Raw genomic sequence first — 18,295 nt, forward strand, 5'->3', positions numbered from 1 at the left:
CTGGGGATTACAGGTGTGAGCCACCGCGCCCTGCCCTCCTTAAGTTTCTTTGTGGGAGAGATACTTTGAGACGATGCAAAAAGTTTGCGGGAAAGAATAAAGGAAGCCCAGTTGAATCTGAATTCCAGATAAGCCATAAATAAAGTATAAATATGACCCCCCAAAGTGTTTATCTAAAATTCTAATTTGATTGGGCATCCTGTGTCTTTATTTGCTAGGTCTGGCAACCCTATATGTAAATATCTTGCTCCTTATCCAACTTTCACCCAGTTATTTTGACATCTATTGCTGCTTCTGAATCAGTTTTTACTATGATTTTGCTAAATGGTGATTTTCTAACTCCATACTTCCTTTTACTTTTATTCATTGGTATTCTATCAGGTTGTCTTTTCATCCACCCTTTACAGCGCTTGGCACACAGTAGGCGCTCATATAATTGTTCAACGAATGAATGAATGAACTTTTCTCTTGTGTTGTCCGGGCTTCCGTGACACTAGCGGCGACAGGCAGGAGCTTGACTTCCTCAGCCATTCACGGCATGTTGCCGAGGCTTCAGAGCCTTACAGGACCTCGCTCCAAGCTCTTCTTGCTCCAATCAAAAACAGGGCTCTTTCGGACTTCGCTTACGTTTAATAAAGAAAATCGGTTGGCCCCTTCGGCTCCAGCTGGCTCAACAGACAGCCAGTGGCGTGTGGCGGGGACCAATGGGTGGCGGAGGGAGGCGGGGCCTGCCACGAGGCCGCAGTATAACCGCGTGGCCCGCGCGCGCGCTTCCTTCCCGGCGCGGTCACCGGCGCGGTCACCGGCGCGGGCTATGGCTGCAACTTCCTTCATGTCCGCGTTGGCTGCCCGGCTACTGCAGCCCGCGCACAGCTGCTCCCTTCGCCCTCGCCCCTTTCACCTCGCGGCAGTTCGGTAAGAGGGTCAGGGAGCTTGGTCAGCGCGGAAAGCTGAGGGGAACGGAGGGCGAGGGGCACGCCGGGCCCCCGAGGGACACCGAGGGAAGTCCTTCCCGAACATCTCTGCCCCGGCAGTGGTGGCCGCCGAGGGGTGTGGCGAGGCGATGTGGCACCGAGTGCCGCCGCAGCCCTCGACTGGGGCGCTTGCTCGGCGCGAAGGGCTGGGACCCGAAGCCTGCCTTTCGGAGGGAGCCGCTCTTCCGCGACTCGGGGCGTCGCCGGGGCCCGTGAACAGTCGGCGGGAGTGACGGGGGTGGCGTGCGGAGCGAAGGCGCCGGTTTACGCGGGGCCTTTCGACAGCTGCCGGCCGCGCCTGGCTGAGAGTCGTCCGGGGGAGAGCAGGCGAGGGTTCCAAAAGAGCAGCCCTCGGCGAGCTGTCCCTTGCAGGGACCCTAGCGGCGGAGGGCGCTGCTGCAGCTGATGAAATCGCGGAGCCGACTTGCTCGGGGTCCCCGCGCCGCCCTCCTCCCTCCGGCAGTGGGAGTGGCCCGCGCTGCCGCCGCTCCTCCCGGAGCGTGAACGGACTCTGGACACCCTGGATTTGTCTGCAGCCCACCCGAGCCGGTCAGTACCAGGCTGCGTACAGAGAGGTGACAAACACCCAGGAGGCACCCAGGGCCTTAGGAAAAGGGGGAATGGAGGGTGACAAGTACCCACGTTTCAGCGGTACTTGCAGAATTTCAGTTTTACAAGATGAAGAGTTCTGGAGATGGATGGTGCTGATGGTTGCACAACATACGAACGTATTTAATACCACAGAACTGCACTTAAAAATGGTTAAGATGGGCCGGGCATGGTGACACGCGCCGAGGCTGAGGCACGAGAATCGCTTGAGCCCGGGAGTTCGAGGCTGCAGTGAGCCATGATTACGCCACTGCACTCCAATCTGGGCGACAAAGCGAGACCTTGTCTCAAAAAAAAAAAAAAAAAAAAGGTGGTAAGATTTAGGTTATGTGAATTTTACCACAGTAACAAATTGGGAAAAATATACCCGGGAGGAGGAAAGGAAAAGCTCTATTTGCATTTTTGGATTTCCTTGGGAAGGTGGTTTGGTCGGTCATTAGAGCGTTGGCATTGTTGGCATTGTTAGAGCCCTGCACCTTATGACATCAGCCCCTTCTTTTTTTCATCTAACGTTCACTGTGTGCCAGACATTTTTTTATGCCAAGCTTTGCGAATTCAGAGATAAAAACTGTTTTTAATGGAGCTCATGTTCCTGACAAGAGGCGGAACACGTGTGTAATTTCCAGTCAGTGCAGAAATGCTGTTAGAAATATTTCAAAGGCGCTGCTTGTTGGAGCAATGAGTTCTTGAGACGTAGGAGGGGACTTTCAGGGTTTTCCCTGGTCTGACTCTGACCTCCCCCATATTTCGTTACTGTGTGTTCTCTCCCCCTCTCTTCCTGAGTGCTGGCCTCATGTGACTGTGGACCAGACCTTTCCTAGGCTTCCATGGTCCAAAAGAGATTTATAAAGATGCTCTCACTCACTAAAGAACTGGGCCAGTTTGCCAACACTCTCCAATAACAAATGCTCTTTTCGCTACCTTTCAGAAAGAACAGTAAGCTTCATCCACATCTCTGAAAGCAATCCATATTATCTGTACTGCACATTTGCTATTTACAGTTCCCACATATTGCCTTCTTACTACTGCTTATTTTTAAAAATACTGCTTATTTTTAAATACTGCTTATTTTTAAAATGTTGTATCTTTTTGAAAATATGAGTCTGCATTCCTTTTTTTTTTTTTCTTTGTTGGTTGGTATGAGAGTTTCAGGAACATAAACCTATGGTTGGAGAAATTGTAGCCTAGGAGACTGGGGTTATGAAGTCAATGGACTTTAGAGGCAGAATTTGCCTTTGAATCTTGTTTCTACTATCCTCAGTTTCATCTTCTGTATAACAGTGTTATTATAATAGTCCCAAGGTGACAGAGTAATATATGTTAAAGTCTAAGCAAAACACCTAGTGTTTAATAGATGTTTGTTCCATTTTCCCTTGTGTCTTCCTTCACTCATTACTTTTCCCATTAATAATTGATAACAACTCTTCCCTAAATCACTTGATTTTGAATTGTAAAATGCCCTGATACTAATTTCTCATGGAAAATTACAGTACTGTAAGCTGTTGAATTAAAAGGAAAGTGAAGATGCTACTCACTTGGATTTTAGTTTTGAATTTTATTTTATTTTTTGAGACGGAGTCTCACTTTGTTGCCCAGGCTGGAGTGCAATGGTGCAATCTTCGCTCACTGCAACCTCTTGCCTCCTTCCTGGGTTCAAGCTGTTCTCCTATCTCAGCCTCCCAAACAGCTGGGACTATAGGCGCACACTACCATGCCCTGCTAATTTTTGTATTTTTAGTAGAGACGGGGTTTCACCATGATGGCCAGGCTGGTCTCGACCTCCTGACCGCAAGTGATCCATCCGCCTTGGCCTCCCGAAATGTTGGGATTACAGGCGTGAGCCACAGTTTTGGATTTTATTTGAACAGTCCTCTTGACTTCTTCCTATTCTGTTGATTACGTATTTTAATGGGAATTTTTCTTTTTTATGTATTTTTCTTTTTTTTTTTGGCAGGGGAGTCTCTCTCTTGGTGAGGTTGGAGTGCAGTGGTGCAATCATGGCTTACTGCAGCCTTGACCTCCTGGGCTCAAGTGATCCTCCCACTTCAGCTTCCTGAGTAACTGGGACCCCAGGAGCATACCACCATGCCTGGCTAATTTTTTTTTTTTAACTTTTAGTAGAGATGGGGTCTCGCCATGTTGCCCGTGCTAGGCTTGAACTTGGCCTCCCAAAATGCTGGGATTACAAGTCTTGTGCCACCATAACCAGCCCTGGGAATTTTTTCTAAACACATCTGTGAACGCATTTAATTCTGGGATAACCACTAGCTAATATAGTTACAATTTTGGATTCCCCGTGGGACTTAGCTGACTTTCCATTTCCCTGTTTATTTTGGGGTAGCAGTTAATCTGCCCCTTGGCAAAAGAGATGATGCTAAATTAGTTAATGACTCACTCCCAAGGCTGTATTTCACATTTTGCAGAGTTGTGGGAGGCAGAGGAGGGCTGACAGTTTTACTGTGAAAGATACTCACTGCAAGTGACTTTGTTTTTGATTCTTGTTACTCTTTGACTGTTTTTCATTCTTTCTTTTTCTTTTCTTTTTTTTTTTTTTTTTAAGCAAATTGGCATAACATCAAGAACCTGCTTTTGGAAGCAAAGCTGGGGACTTGGAACACTGGCTTTTCCCAGAACCCTGTGTCCTTAACTTTAGTATATGATTTTATCTGAATGTGCTCATACCATTTTCTCTAAGTTTACTGCTTTCAAAAGAAATTTTTATGAGGTGCAAGCTAAGTCATTCTCACTGAGTATTTATATATACATATAGTATACATACTTATATATATCTCCTTATGAGTATGTGTAAGTATATTTTAAGGATATGTGTGTATGTGTGCATATATATACATATATACAAAACGAAGAGAAAAGAGTAAGAAATTAGTTTTATTGAACATATATGCCTGGCACGTTATATATGTTTGTTATTTCATTCAATATAAATGACTGTTCTAAGCCCTTTTAAAGTAGTCTTTGACTCTGTAGTGTTCCAGGATTAGGAATGTATTTTTGGCCTGCGGTGGGCATTCCAGGTACTAATATAAATCAGGAATGTTGCCAGGTATATTTGTATCAGCAAACCCCCCCACTGTCTTTTTCTTTTCTTTCTTTCTTTTTTTTTTGAGACAGAGTCTCTATCTGTTGCCCAGCCTGGAGTGCAGTGGCACGATCTCTGCTCACGGCAATCTCTGTTCAATGCAATCTCTGTCTCCCGGGTTCAATCGATTCTCCTGCCTCAGCCTCCCAAGTAGCTGGGACTACAGGTGTGTGCCACCATGCCTGGCTAATTTTTTGTGTTTTTAGTAGAGAGGGTTTCACCATGGGAGCCAGGATGGTCTCAATCTCCTGACCTCGTGATCTGCCCGCCTTGGCCTCCCAAAGTGTTGGGATTACAGATGTGAGCCACTGCTCCCAGCCTGCAAAACCCTTTTAATGAAGTCCCCTTCGACTCTAATTCTGAAATGGAATTGTGAATATTAATATGTTTTCAATTTTTTCATATACCATGGGTATAATTAAATGCTATTATATGTTGTGCCATGCTAGTATCATTATGTAAAATCTGGGTAAAAGTATTTGATTTGCTTAAGATTATGATAGCTTTTTTCTTTTTTTGAGATGGAGTCTTGCTCTGTCACACAGGTTGGAGTGCAGTGGTGGGATCTCGGCTCACTGCAACCTATGCCTCCTGGGTTCAAGATACTCTCCTACCTCAGCTCCCGAGTAACTGAGATTACAATTACAGGCTTCTGCCACCATGCCTGGCAAATTTTTGTATATTTAGTAGAAGTGGGGTTTCGCCATGTTGGCCAGGCTGGTCTTGAACTCCTGACCTCAAGTGATTTGCCCGCCTTGGCTTCCCAAAATGCTGGGATTACAGGCATGAGCCACCGTGCCCAGCCAGATTATAATAACTGAATACTTCACAAGATGCAATACAGATTAAGATTAAGTTTAGATATAAGATTATTGCATTATATCTAAGATGTTGAGATTTGGTTTAAAGTTGGTATTTAATCATAATGCAATAAAAAGCACTTATTGAAGGCCTAAAGATTGTGAATGCTTTAAAATCCCATTTAAATTAGCAGTTACTGCCTGGGTGCAGTGGTGGGTGCCTGTATTCTCAGCTACTCAGGAGGCAGAAGCTGGAGAATTGCATAAACCTGGGAGGCTGCAGTGAGCTGAGATCATGCCACTGCACTCCAGCCTGGGCAACAGAGCAAGACTCTTGTCTCAAAATAAATAAATAAATAAATTAGCAGTTATCTTGAGAATTAATTTTATCTGACCCTATAGGTTATTCAGTACCTTGATGTTAGGTTTTAGAATAAAGAGGAGATTGCTTCGTTGGTCTTGAGGTTAGAGCAGTCTTCATGACAGCAAGGACAGAGATCTAAAGGGAAAGGCTTTTTCAAATGGGATCATTTTACTTACGGAAGAGATGCTCATTTTATTTTATTTTATTTTTATATTTTATTTTATTTTATTTTATTTTGAGATGGAGTCTTCCTGTGATGCCCAGGCTAGAGTGCAGTGGGGCGATATCAGCTCACTGTAACCTCTGCCTCCTGGGTTCATGCGATTCTCCTGCCTTAGCCTCCCGAGTAGCTGGGATTACAGGCATGCGCCACCATGCCCAGCTAATTTTTGCATTTTTAGCAGAGAGGGGGTTTCGCCATGTTGACCAGGCTGGTCTCGAAGTCCTGACCTCAGGCAATCCACCCGCCTCGGTCTCCTAAAGTGCTGGGATTACAGGCATGAGTCATCGCGCTGGGCCAGATGCTTATCTTTAAGTAATGGGCACTTTATTGTAAGGACGTGTGAAAATAGGAAAACTGGGACTGTTCCATATTTGGGCTTCATGGAACCCGGGAAGAGCTGCATAAGCAGTTCACTTTGGGAAGAGACAGCCTTTCGCACAGCTGAACGTGGTTTTGGGAACTGGAGGTTCTTCTAGATCCTGATTTTTCTTCTTGCTCCCCACCCCAGCAACAGTTTTTTGATTTCTTATCCTGTTGTCTCCCATTGGTGTGACTATTCTGTCTCTTCTTTCTGTCTATGTTCTGTGGTTCTAGTTTGAACTGCCTCAGGGACGAGCTCTTACTGGTTCAGCTAACTCTCACTGCTCTGTTGAGCTAAGCTTTTGCACCAACTGGACCACTGGGCAGCCTAGAGATTGTTGGTTGCCCTTGGCGTCAGATACTCCTGGTCTGTCAGCTTTGGATGATGTGGTGGGGCCCCTGGGAAGAGCACATTGCCAACTGTGAGAAGGAGCTTCCTCCAGTCCCCTGCCCTGCCCTGCCCCTATTCTTACCAGGAAAGTCTTCCCCAGAAGGGACTGCGGGGAGTGGTATTCATTTTGATGTTTGACTTGTCCAGTATATTGTTTGTTTGTTTGTTTGTTTGTTTGTTTTTGAGACAGAGTCTAGCTCTGTCACCCAGGCTGGAGTGCAGTGGCATAATCTCAGCTCACTGCAACCTCTGCCTCCCGGGTTCAAGTGATTCTCCTGCCTCAGCCCCCTGAGTAGCTGGGATTACAGGCGTCCACCACCACACCCAACTAATTTTTGTATTTTCAGTAGAGATGAGGTTTCACTGTGTTGGCCAGGCTGGTCTCAAACTCCTTACCTCGTGATCTGCCCTCCTCAGCCTCCCAAAATGCTGGGATTACAAATGTGAGCCACCACGCCTGGCCTGATATTGTTTGTTTATTCAACTACAGAATATAATTTATCTATTTAAAAGCACCATAAAAATGGAGTCAATTGACTGGGAAATGATTTGAAATACATGCCTTGGCCGGGCGCGGTGGCTCAAGCCTGTAATCCCAGCACTTTGGGAGGCCGAGATGGGTGGATCACGAGGTCAGGAGATCGAGACCATCCTGGCTAACACGGTGAAACCCCGTCTTCTACTAAAAAATACAAAAAACTAGCCGGGCGTGGTGGCGGGTGCCTGTAGTCCCAGCTACTTGGGAGGCTGAGGCAGGAGAATGGCGTGAACCCGGGAGGCGGAGCTTGCAGTGAGCTGAGATCCGGCCATTGCACTCCAGCCTGGGCGGCAGAGCAAGACTCCGTCTCAAAAAAAAAAAAAAAAAAGAAATACATGCCTGGCTGCTAACAACAGGGGCAAAACACGAACTACAAATGGCATATAAGCAGATAAGAAGAACTATTTAACCTCATGGTGAGGGGTCACACAACTGCAAAATAAAACTGTAAAAAACTTAGTAATGATCAGGGCTCAGAGTGGTGTAGCAGTTAAGAGCCCAAACTGATGTGAGACTCAGCTTGACCAAGCACTAGCTGTCAGTCACTTAAACTCTGAGCTTCATCAACTTTATCCCCCTCCATATGTAGCTGGATATATTTATTTCTTTAGCAGAGACAGGGGTTTTGCCTTGTTGCCCAGCCTGGTCTCAAACTCCTGGGCTCAAGCCATCTTCCCGCCCTGGCCTCCCAAAGTGCTGGGATTACGGGCATAAGCCACTACACCTGGCAGAATTTTTGTTTTTATAAAAATTCAAGTTATTTGGTTTTGTGACTCTGTTGCCTTCTGCAGAAATGAAGCTGTTGTCATTTCTGGAAGGAAACTGGCCCAGGAGATCAAGCAGGAAGTGCGGCAGGAGGTAGAAGAGTGGGTGGCCTCAGGCAACAAGCGGCCACACCTGAGCGTGATCCTGGTTGGCGAGAATCCTGCAAGTCACTCCTACGTCCTCAACAAAACCAGGGCAGCTGCAGATGTGGGTATGTGTCCTTTTGAGACCTCGAATGCTGTTCAGTTGAGGTTTATATGAGGCAAAGTCCATTGTAATTTATGATTTCTTTTTTCTGATTAGGAAACCCGAGCAGAGGAGGCTAATGTGATTGAACTGTATCCCAAAACTTTGTCATAGGAAATCAGACTGTATCTTTCGGGGTTTATAGACTAGGACAGGAGATACTTACTGGTTGGTATTCTCTGTAGCTTCTGGAAAGAATGTAAGGCACGTTCTGTTCTTAGTCTTTCCATTTGATAGGTGACCCTGAATACATTTTACATTTGCTTTCCTTGAGCAATAATGGGTCTCCAGCAGAGGTGTTCGAGTGTTTGCAGTTTAAAGCCTTAGAGGTTTAGGGGGCATGACTGAACAATACAGTATTAGGAGATCTCAGTGATGAGGTCAGGAACACAGTCATAGATTTGAAGGAAATGACTCTTGACTTCTGGGAAAGAGCTTTCAAGTTCTTCACCGATTGGTTCTAAAGCCAAACGTGCAGTTTAGAAGCAGTTCGGGTCTGGATGATGGGGTTTGTGTTCTAGGCCTCATGGTACCACAGATTACTATGTGTCTGTGGACAAGAGGCGGGTGGGCAGACTCAGATATGCCTCTGCCTGCCCATCTGTGGGCCCGTGGTCTGAGCATGAGCAGCAGGTGGCCTTTCCTTCTGAAGGGCTGTGAAACCACTGGCATGGCTGGGAGGGGTTACTGGCCTGTGAGCCCGTGGTTTCCTCTATTCTTTACCATTGAGGATTGAGGCCTCCTGCTCTTTTAATGGAAAGCCTTTAGAAACTTCTAGAAAATGGCAAGCCATGGCTTTTTTTTTTTTTTTTTTTTTTTGAGATGGTGTTTCTCTCTCGTTGCCCAGGCCAGAGGACAATGGCGCAGTCTCGGCTCTCCACAACCTCCGCCTCCTGCCTCAGCCTCCCGAGTAGCCGGGATTACAGGCATGCGCCACCATGCCTGGCCAATTTTGTATTTTCAGTTGAGATGGGGTTTCTCCCTGTTGGTCAGGCTGGTGTCAAACTCCCCGACCTCAGGTGATCCGCCCGCCTCGGCCTCCCAAAGTGCTGGGATTACAGGCGTGAGCCACTGTGCCTGGCCAAGCCATGGCATTTTAAGACATTGGGAGGTAGTGTGGTGCAGAAAAAAAGAACATGGATTTTGAAACCAGAAAGACTGGCTGTATTATTAGCTCGCTTATTTATTTATTTATTTAGACATGAGTCTTGCTTGCTCTGTTGAGCCGGCTGGAATGCAGTGGTGAGATCTCAGCTCACTGCAACTCCCACCTCCCAGGTTCAAGCGATTCTCCTGCCTCAGCCTACTGAGTAGCTGGGACTACAGGCACCCACCACCATGCCCGGCGAATGTTTTGTATTTTTAGTAGAGACGGGTTTTCACCGTGTTAGCCAGGATGGTCTCCATCTCCTGACCTCATGATCCGCCGGTCTTGGCCTCCCAAAGTGCTGGGATTACAGGCATGAGCCACGCGCCTGGCCTAGCTCGCTTATTTTTAAATCTCTCTGAGCCTCAGTCTGTCTGTAAAATAAGGTTAATGAGGATTGCATAGAATGAGGTATACAGGATGTGTTAAGCTAGTATTCTCTAGTGTATATATTTGTGAAGTTACTTTTTTAGGTTCCTTGAGCTACTTCAGCTTCTAGGGATGGGTGTGATGATACAAAACCTGTATGGTAGCCAAGTATGGTAGGCAACATAGCAGTGCTCATTAAATGCCTCAAAAATATTTTTAACCTCAAAATTTCCTATAATAGGAATAAACAGTGAGACAATTGTGAAACCAGCTTCAATTTCAGAGGAAGAATTGTTGAATTTAATCAATAAACTGAATAATGATGATAATGTAGATGGCCTCCTTGTTCAGCTGCCTCTTCCAGGTGAGTTTTGGACTCTACCATTTAAATGATTGCTGCTGCTTCTGCTCCTCCCCCTCCCCCTCTCCCTCCCTCTCTTCCTCTCCCTCCCTCTCTGCCTCTCCCTCCCCCTCCCTCTCCCTCTCCTTTCCTTGTCTCACTCTGTCACCCAGGCTGGAGTGCAATGGTACAATCATAGCTTATTGCATGCTCAAGCTCCTGGGTTCAAGGGATCCTCCTGCCTCAGCCTCCCACATAGCTAGGACTATAGGTGTGTGCCACCATGCCCAGCTACTTTTTATATTTTTCCTAGAAATGGAAGTCTTTCTGTGTTGCCTGGGCTGGTCTTGGACTCCGTGCTTCCCAAGTGCTGGAATTACAGGCATGAACTACCATGCCCTACCTAAAATGATTTCTGAGGAGTAAAAAGGCCTTGTTATTTTATACACCTGGCTCTTCATGTGGATTTGGCTTAAAGGCAAAGTAAATGCAAAAGAGTGAATATTTTATTAGAATGGGACAGACCAACTCAGAATACCCATTACCCCTTGATTTAGTATTGTGGTCTTGATATAAAGGACAGTGGAGGGAAGCAACTGATAGATGATACTGGCTTTGCTATTGGTGTTTGGCTTTGCTTATGCGAGTTCCTTCCATGCAGATGAAGTACATCTCGGAGGCAAGCTGTAGAAGAATGGATTTCCTTGAGGAAGCAGATAAGCTGGAGTCAGGCAGTGCTGACTGTGAGGTGGTGATTTAAGGCAACTGCCGATTTCTTTTTCAGAGCATATTGATGAGAGAAGAATCTGCAATGCTGTTTCTCCAGACAAGGATGTTGATGGCTTTCATGTAATTAATGTAGGGCGAATGTGTTTGGACCAGTATTCCATGTTACCGGCTACCCCATGGGGTGTTTGGGAAATAATTAAGCGAACTGGTAGGTATACCCAGAATTGTATGTCTGTTAATATTATAAAAGTAGTACCTGCAAATGGTAAAAACTCATAATACAGTCCCAAAGAGTGGAAACCCCACCCCATATCCTCTAGTCATACTCCCCAGAGTTTACCTCTCTTAACAGTTTTGTTTTTTGTTTTTTGTTTTTTTTTGAGACAGGGTCTTGCTCTGTGACCCAGGCTGGAGTGCAGAGGCGTAATCTTGGCTCACTGCAGCCTCCGCCTCCCGGGTTCAAGTGATTCTTGTGCCTCAGCCTCCTGAGTAGCTGGGACTACAGGCACACGCCACCATGCCCAGCTAATTTTTTTATTTCTAGTAGAGACAGGTTTCACCACATTGGCCAAGCTGGTCTCGAACTAACCTCAAGTGATCCGCCCCCTCACCTCCCAAAGTACTAGGATTAGAGGCATGATCCATCGTGCCTGCCCTTAACAGTTGCCTATGACAGTTTTTGCTTTTAATCTGGAAGCCTCGGTGAGGGAAACTTTCTTTTTTTCTTTTTAATCTTTTCTTTAAGAGTCAAAGGTTTCACCATGCTGCCAGGCTGGTCTCAAACTCCTGGCCTCAAGCAATTCTCCTACCTTAGCCTCCCTGGCCTCAAGCAATCCAACCTCCTGCTGGGATTACAGGTGTGAGCCACCACCCCAGCCCTCAGTGAAGGAAATTTAAGATTTAATAGTGGTGACAGTGCACATTCCTGTAACATTTTGTAGCCTATAGTATGCTTTCTCCTATTTTCTTTTAGCCCTTATGTGTAGCAAGTTACAGCTCCAGTTGACTGATGAGGCAGTAAGCTCAGTGACTTCACTATCAAAATTGGCTTCATGTTCTAGGCCATCTGACTTTGTTTTGCTTTGGACTGGCACTACTTTTAATGTAAACACATGTATTTTTATAGGTATTCCAACCTTAGGGAAGAATGTGGTTGTGGCTGGAAGGTCAAAAAATGTTGGAATGCCCATTGCAATGTTACTGCACACAGATGGGGCGCATGAACGTCCCGGAGGTAAGGAAATTGCTTTCAGGGAACACTGTCCTTTTTTCCCCATGTAAGAACTCTCAGAAGCCATCCTGTGCATGTTTGGAAGTATTAACTGTGTTATACTTTGTATTTGTTGAAATTTTGTTAACAGATAATTCAGGGAGTAACCTTTGTAGAGAAGCTGCACCCAGTGTCACCTGAGTTTATTATTCATTTATCATGTAACTAGCTTCAGAAATAAACTTAAGTTTTGAGTATAAGCATGATTATAGGCAATTAGAAAATTTCAGCTATAGCTTTGATAGCTGGAGCTAAGGAGCAGTTCTTATTCAAAGATACTGTGTCATTTAGTGGAAAAAATCTTAAGCCGTTGCAAAGGATTGAATTGATATGACTGTAATGTGTCCTGTCAAGTTCTGTTAATTGGTTCTAAGGTAAAGCCTCGTCAATCTGTTATCACATAATTATTGTAATAATGACCTTACATGATTATATCAGAAATAATGGCAAAACTATACTTTCAACAATCTTCAACATACTTAAAACAACCTTGAGTAATTCTAGTGATATTTTGCTTAGAAAAGGTAAAATTCTTGAAAGGCTTTAAAAATACGATGAATAAATTTAATTATATGACTCAAAACAGTCGAGCTAGGACCAATGGTTTAAAGCTATATGAAATTAGGTATTAATTTGAAAAAACTAAATGACAATTAGCTGTCCAGAAAATATGGCACAAGCCATTAAGTCAGTTTTTTGTTTGTTTGTTTTTGGAGAGGGAGTCTTGCTCTGTTGCCCAGGCTGGAGTGCAGTGGCACAATCTTGGCTCACTGCAACCTCCACCTCCCAGGTTCAAGCGATTCTTGTGCCTCAGCCTCCCAAGAAAGCTGTGATTACAGCCATGCACCACCACACCCAGCTAATTTTTGTATTTTTAGTAGAGATGGGGTTTCACTATGTTGGCCAGGTTGGCCTTGAACTCCTGACCTCATGATCTGCCCACCTTGACCTCCCAAATGCTGGGATTACAGGCGTGAGCTACCGCACCATTGTTGAGTTTCTACAGTGACTTGACTAGTTGAGACCTAACCCAGTCCCAGCTTTGTGTCAGAAATCAAGACATCTATTGTTTTCTTTCTAGGTGATGCCACTGTTACAATATCTCATCGATATACTCCCAAAGAGCAGTTGAAGAAACATACAATTCTTGCAGATATTGTAATATCTGCTGCAGGTAAGAACACAAGGTGAATGGAGGGAAGGGCTTCACCTCAGAAGAGGAGGTTGTACCCCTCATCTTAGAATCGCCTGCCTAGCTACTATTCATCCTTCCCCTCGTGATGATTCTTTGAGCTGCCTACAAAGATGAGGATAGAGTTGTGATTGGAATACTGGTTTCTGGCATTCCATTATAGTCTGGATGGGTGAATGTTATTCCTAAAGCTTCAAAATATTTATATTAATATTTACTGTATAAAGTTCAAACGGTTCCTTTTGTTTCCTGTCAGGAACCAAAATAAATAATAAAAGTAAATGGTTCCTTAGTTAATATTTTTAACAGGTTTTAATAAAACATGTTAATTGGTTCTTCTAGGTCTCTTGAAATTGAAATTAGACAACAGTCTGACAGGTAGACTGTTTTCAGTACTAAGCTTTTTTTCCTTTCTCCATTTCCAGGTATTCCAAATCTGATCACAGCAGATATGATCAAGGAAGGAGCAGCAGTCATTGATGTGGGAATAAATAGAGTTCATGATCCGGTAACTGCCAAACCCAAGTTGGTTGGAGATGTGGATTTTGAAGGTAAATGGTAAAATTTTATTTTTAAAAATGAAATCAATAAGTACTACCTTTCATGGACATTTAGAATAGATTATTTACTTTTTTTTTTTTTGAGACGGGAGTCTCACTCTGTTGCCCAGGCTGGAGTGCAGTGGCGCGATCTTGGCTCACTGCAACCTCTGCCTCCCAGGTTCAGGCGATTCTTCTGCCTCAGCCTCCTGAGTAGCTGGGACTCCCAAAGTGTTGGGATTATAGGTGTGAGTCACTGCACCCAGTCCGTATGCATTTCCCTCCCTCCCTCCCTCCCTCCCTCCATCCATCTTCCTCTTCTTTCTTTCTCTTTCCTCCTCCCTCCCTCCCTTCTTTCCTTTTCCTTTTTTTCTTTCTTTCTTTCTCTCTCTCTCTGTCTCTTTCTTTCTTCCTTTCCTTTCCTTTCTTTCCTTTCTTTCTTTTTTCTTCTTTCTGTCTCTCTTTTTCTTTCTTCTTTTTTTAAAAACAGTCTCATTCTGTCACCCAGGCTGGAGTGCAGTGGCACCATCTCGGCTCACTGCAACCTCCACCTCACAGCTTCAAGCAATTCTTGTGTTTTCAAGCCTCCCCAGTAGCCAGGATTACAAGCATGTGCCACCATGCCCACCTAATTTTTTGTATTTTTGGTAGAGACGGAGTTTCGCCATGTTGGCCACGCTGGTCTGATCACTCCTCAAGTGATCCTCCCACCTTGGCCTTCCAAAGTGCTGGGATTACAGGTGTGAGCCACTGCACCTGGCCTTAGTATGCTTTTCATAAGAATTAGAAAAACCTTTTTAAAATTACAGCCATTCTAGAATTATTTTAGTTGTTTCATCATAGTGATGGAGAGCAGTTATAAACTTTTCAGGGAATTGTTTTTTTCTTTAGAACTTACTTCATAATTCAAGCAATTTCTTGACTTTTAACAAGTTTGAAAATTTGATGAAGTGATTTTTCTAAACCATGGAGTCTCCCAAAAAGTGTTGAGAGTTCCCATTTTCACACTGAGAGATCACAGGCCTAGAAAGTTAAAATGGTCCAGGAAAAAACCATACCCCTGAAATACTAGAATATACTAGTAGATGTCTCTTTTCAGTTATTTATTTTTTTTAAGAGGCAGTCTCACTCTGTTGCCCAGGCTGTAGTACAGTGGCGTGATTTCTGCTCACTGCAACCTCTACCTCCCAGGTTCAAGTGATTCTCCTGCCTTAGCCACCCGAGCAGCTAGGATTACAGGCATGTGCCACCACGCCGGCTAATTTTTTGTATTTTCAGTAGAGATGAGTTTGGCTCTGTTGACCAGGTTGGTCTTGAACTCCTGGCCTTAAGTGATCTGCCTGCCTCAGCCTCTCAAAGTGCTAGGATTATAGGTGTGAGCCGCTGCACCTGGCCTCTCCTTTCACTTCTTAAGATAGAATGTTTATCTGAATATATGCTGATAATCCTTTTTTTTTTCTTTCCTTTTTTTTTTTTTTTTTTTTTGAGACAGGGTCCCTCTCTTTTGCCCAGGCTGGAGTACAGTGGCATGATCTCAGCTCACTGCAGCCTCTGCCTCCTGGGCTTAAGCAGTTCTCCTGCCTCAGCCTCCTGAGTAGCTGGTACTATAGGCACATGTCACCTTGCGTGGCTAATTTTTGTATTTTTTGTAGAGATGGGGTTTCACCATGTTGCCTAGGCTGGTTTCAAACTCCTGGCCTCAAACAATCTCCCCCACCTCACACTCTGCCTCAGTCCCCCAAAGTGCTGGGATTACAGGCATGAACCACTGTACCCGGCCTATGCTGATAATCCTATTCCTAGCTTTCTGTTTTTATTAAAGCAGTCAAACCCATGCCTAGGTATGTAAGGATTTTCACTTTAACATTAGGGTAATTTTTTTTTTTTTTTTTTTTTTTACTTCTCACTTTTAAAAAATTACTGTGCTTTCTGCTTTGGACAAATTATACTTAAATTAATAAAATGCTGTAGGCAGCTACTGAGGTAATGCTTATTATTATTATACTTACAACTCCCACGCAGTTAACCTACTAGATGTTTAATAGATTTCTTTATAGGTTACTTAGATGTATAAATATTCCTTTAACAATTCTGTATGTGCATGTTATTTTACTAGCGTATTCACAAAACCTTGAATGATGTAGATGTGATTTTTGAGTTTCATGCTTATGTATGTTACTTTTTCCTTCCTTGCATGCTTGTTTCATAATATATTAAAGTACACACATGTCCTTTGCCATAACTAAAGCAGCCTGCCTGTCTTGTTTCTATGTAGGAGTCAGACAAAAAGCCGGGTATATCACTCCAGTTCCTGGAGGTGTTGGCCCCATGACAGTGGCAATGCTAATGAAGAATACCATTATTGCTGCAAAAAAGGTGCTGAGGCTTGAAGAGCGAGAAGTGCTGAAGTCTAAAGAGCTTGGAGTAGCCACTAATTAACTATTGTGTCTTCTATGTCACAAACAGCACTCCAGGCCAGCTCAAGAAGAAAAGCAGGCCAATAGAAATGCAATATTTTTAATTTATTCTACTGAAATGGTTTAAAATGATGCCTTGTATTTATTGAAAGCTTAAATGGGTATTTCTGCACGTACCTCTGCAGTACCTCACCAGGGAGCATTCCAGTATCATGCAGGGTCCTGTGATCTAGCCAGGAGCAGCCATTAACCTAGTGATTAATGTGGGAGACATTACCATATGGAGAATGGACGCTTCACTTTGTCAAACTCGGTTACACATTTGCCTTTTCTAGGATTGCATTTCCCAAGTGCTATTCTAATAACAGTTGAATACTCATTTTAGGTACCAAACCTTTTGAGTTCAACTGATCAAACCAAAGGAAAAGTATTGCTAGAGAAAATTAGGGAAAAGGTGAAAAAGAAAAAATGGTAGTAATTGAGCAGAAAAAAAATTACTCTAATTTATATGTGTATTGATTGGTAACCAGATTTATCTAAGTAGAACTGAATTGGCTAGGAAAAAAGAAAAACTACATGTTAATCGTTTTCCTAAGCTGTCTTTTTGAGGTTTAGTCATTGGGAAAATGTTTAGGATTATTCCTTGCTATTAGTACTCATTTTATGTATGTTACCCTTCAGTAAGTTCTCCCCATTTTTGTTTTCTAGGATTGAAAGGCTTCTTTTATACATTATTCATGTGTGTTGTCATATTTGGCTTTTGCTATATACTTTAACTTCATTGTTAAATTTTTGTATTGTATAGTTTCTTTGGTGTATCTTAAAACCTATTTTTGAAAAACAAACTTAGCTTGATAATCATTTGGGCAGCTTGGGTAAGTATGCAACTTACTTTTCCACCAAAGAACTGTCAGCAACTGCCTGTTTTTCTGTGATGTATGTACCCTGTTGACTTTTCCATAAATTTTTTAAGAGTTTGAGTTAATATTGAATTTAATTAGATTTTCTGATTAAAGGTTTTTTTTTTTTCTTTTTTAATAAAACACATGTGTCTGGTGTGGTATGAATTTCTGAAATTCTGTCTTCCTATGACTCTTAGTTGCGACTGAACCAGAGTTTTTTTCTCATTTAATCAATGTAGATATTCCTATATTCAGTAACACTTACTCCTATAGCCTTAAATAGATAATTTTTTTTTCTTTCTTTCTTTCTTTTTTTTTTTTTGTAGAGATGGGGTCTTGCTATGTTGCCTGGGCTGATATTGAACTCCTGGCCTCAAGCAATCAATCCTCTTGCCTCAGCCTCCCAGAGGGCTGGGATTACAGGCCTGGGCCACCCACGCCCAAACAGAGGTTTAAAGAGCTTTGGCAAAACCAGCCTCGTCCTCCAGCCTTTTTTTTTTTTTGAGACTGAGTCTCACTCTGTTGCCCAGGCTGGAGTGTAGTGGCATGATCTCGGGTCACTGCAACCTCTGCCTCTTGGGTTCAAACAATTCTTGTGCCTCACCCTCCTGAGTAGCTGGGATTACAGGTGCATGCCACCGTGCCCTGCTAATTTTTGTGTTTTTAGTAGAGACGGGGTTTCATCACGTTGACCAGGCTGATCTCAAACTCCTGACCTCAAGTGATCCACCTGCCTCGGCCTCCCAAAATGCTAGGATTACAGGTGTGAGCCACCGCACCGGGCCTGTCCTACAGTCTTCTATCCCAACAGATTGTGCCGAGCTAGGAGCTTAATCTATTAAATACTTGAGGTAGGTTTCTTGTCTATTTTGGCTTTTGGCTTTCAGGCAAGCAGAAGTAGCTCCTGCTCTAGGCAGCTTGAGGCAGAAGGAGAAAGAACAGTTGAGTTGACCTACCTCCATCCTTGTTCTGCCAGCTAGCGTTATTCTTTTCATAGTTCTCTGGAGTTGAAAGAAGTTT

The 18,295-nt window shown here is 43.8% G+C and overlaps 1 protein-coding gene across 1 annotated transcript; it reads left to right on the forward strand.

The window, feature by feature from the left end:
* Positions 1–729: 729 nt before the first annotated feature.
* On the forward strand, positions 730–17,449 carry MTHFD2 (methylenetetrahydrofolate dehydrogenase (NADP+ dependent) 2, methenyltetrahydrofolate cyclohydrolase). The gene is made up of 8 exons (XM_025353648.1): positions 730–915; positions 8,151–8,335; positions 10,128–10,250; positions 11,011–11,163; positions 12,082–12,189; positions 13,307–13,399; positions 13,843–13,968; positions 16,232–17,449. The coding sequence occupies exons 1-8, from the start codon at positions 815–817 to the stop codon at positions 16,393–16,395; spliced, it is 1,053 nt and encodes a 350-aa protein (XP_025209433.1). The 5' UTR covers positions 730–814; the 3' UTR covers positions 16,396–17,449.
* The last annotated feature ends 846 nt before the right edge of the window (positions 17,450–18,295 follow it).

This window comes from Theropithecus gelada, chromosome 13, assembly GCF_003255815.1.
Source record: "Theropithecus gelada isolate Dixy chromosome 13, Tgel_1.0, whole genome shotgun sequence".
Classification (NCBI taxonomy): domain Eukaryota; kingdom Metazoa; phylum Chordata; class Mammalia; order Primates; family Cercopithecidae; genus Theropithecus; species Theropithecus gelada.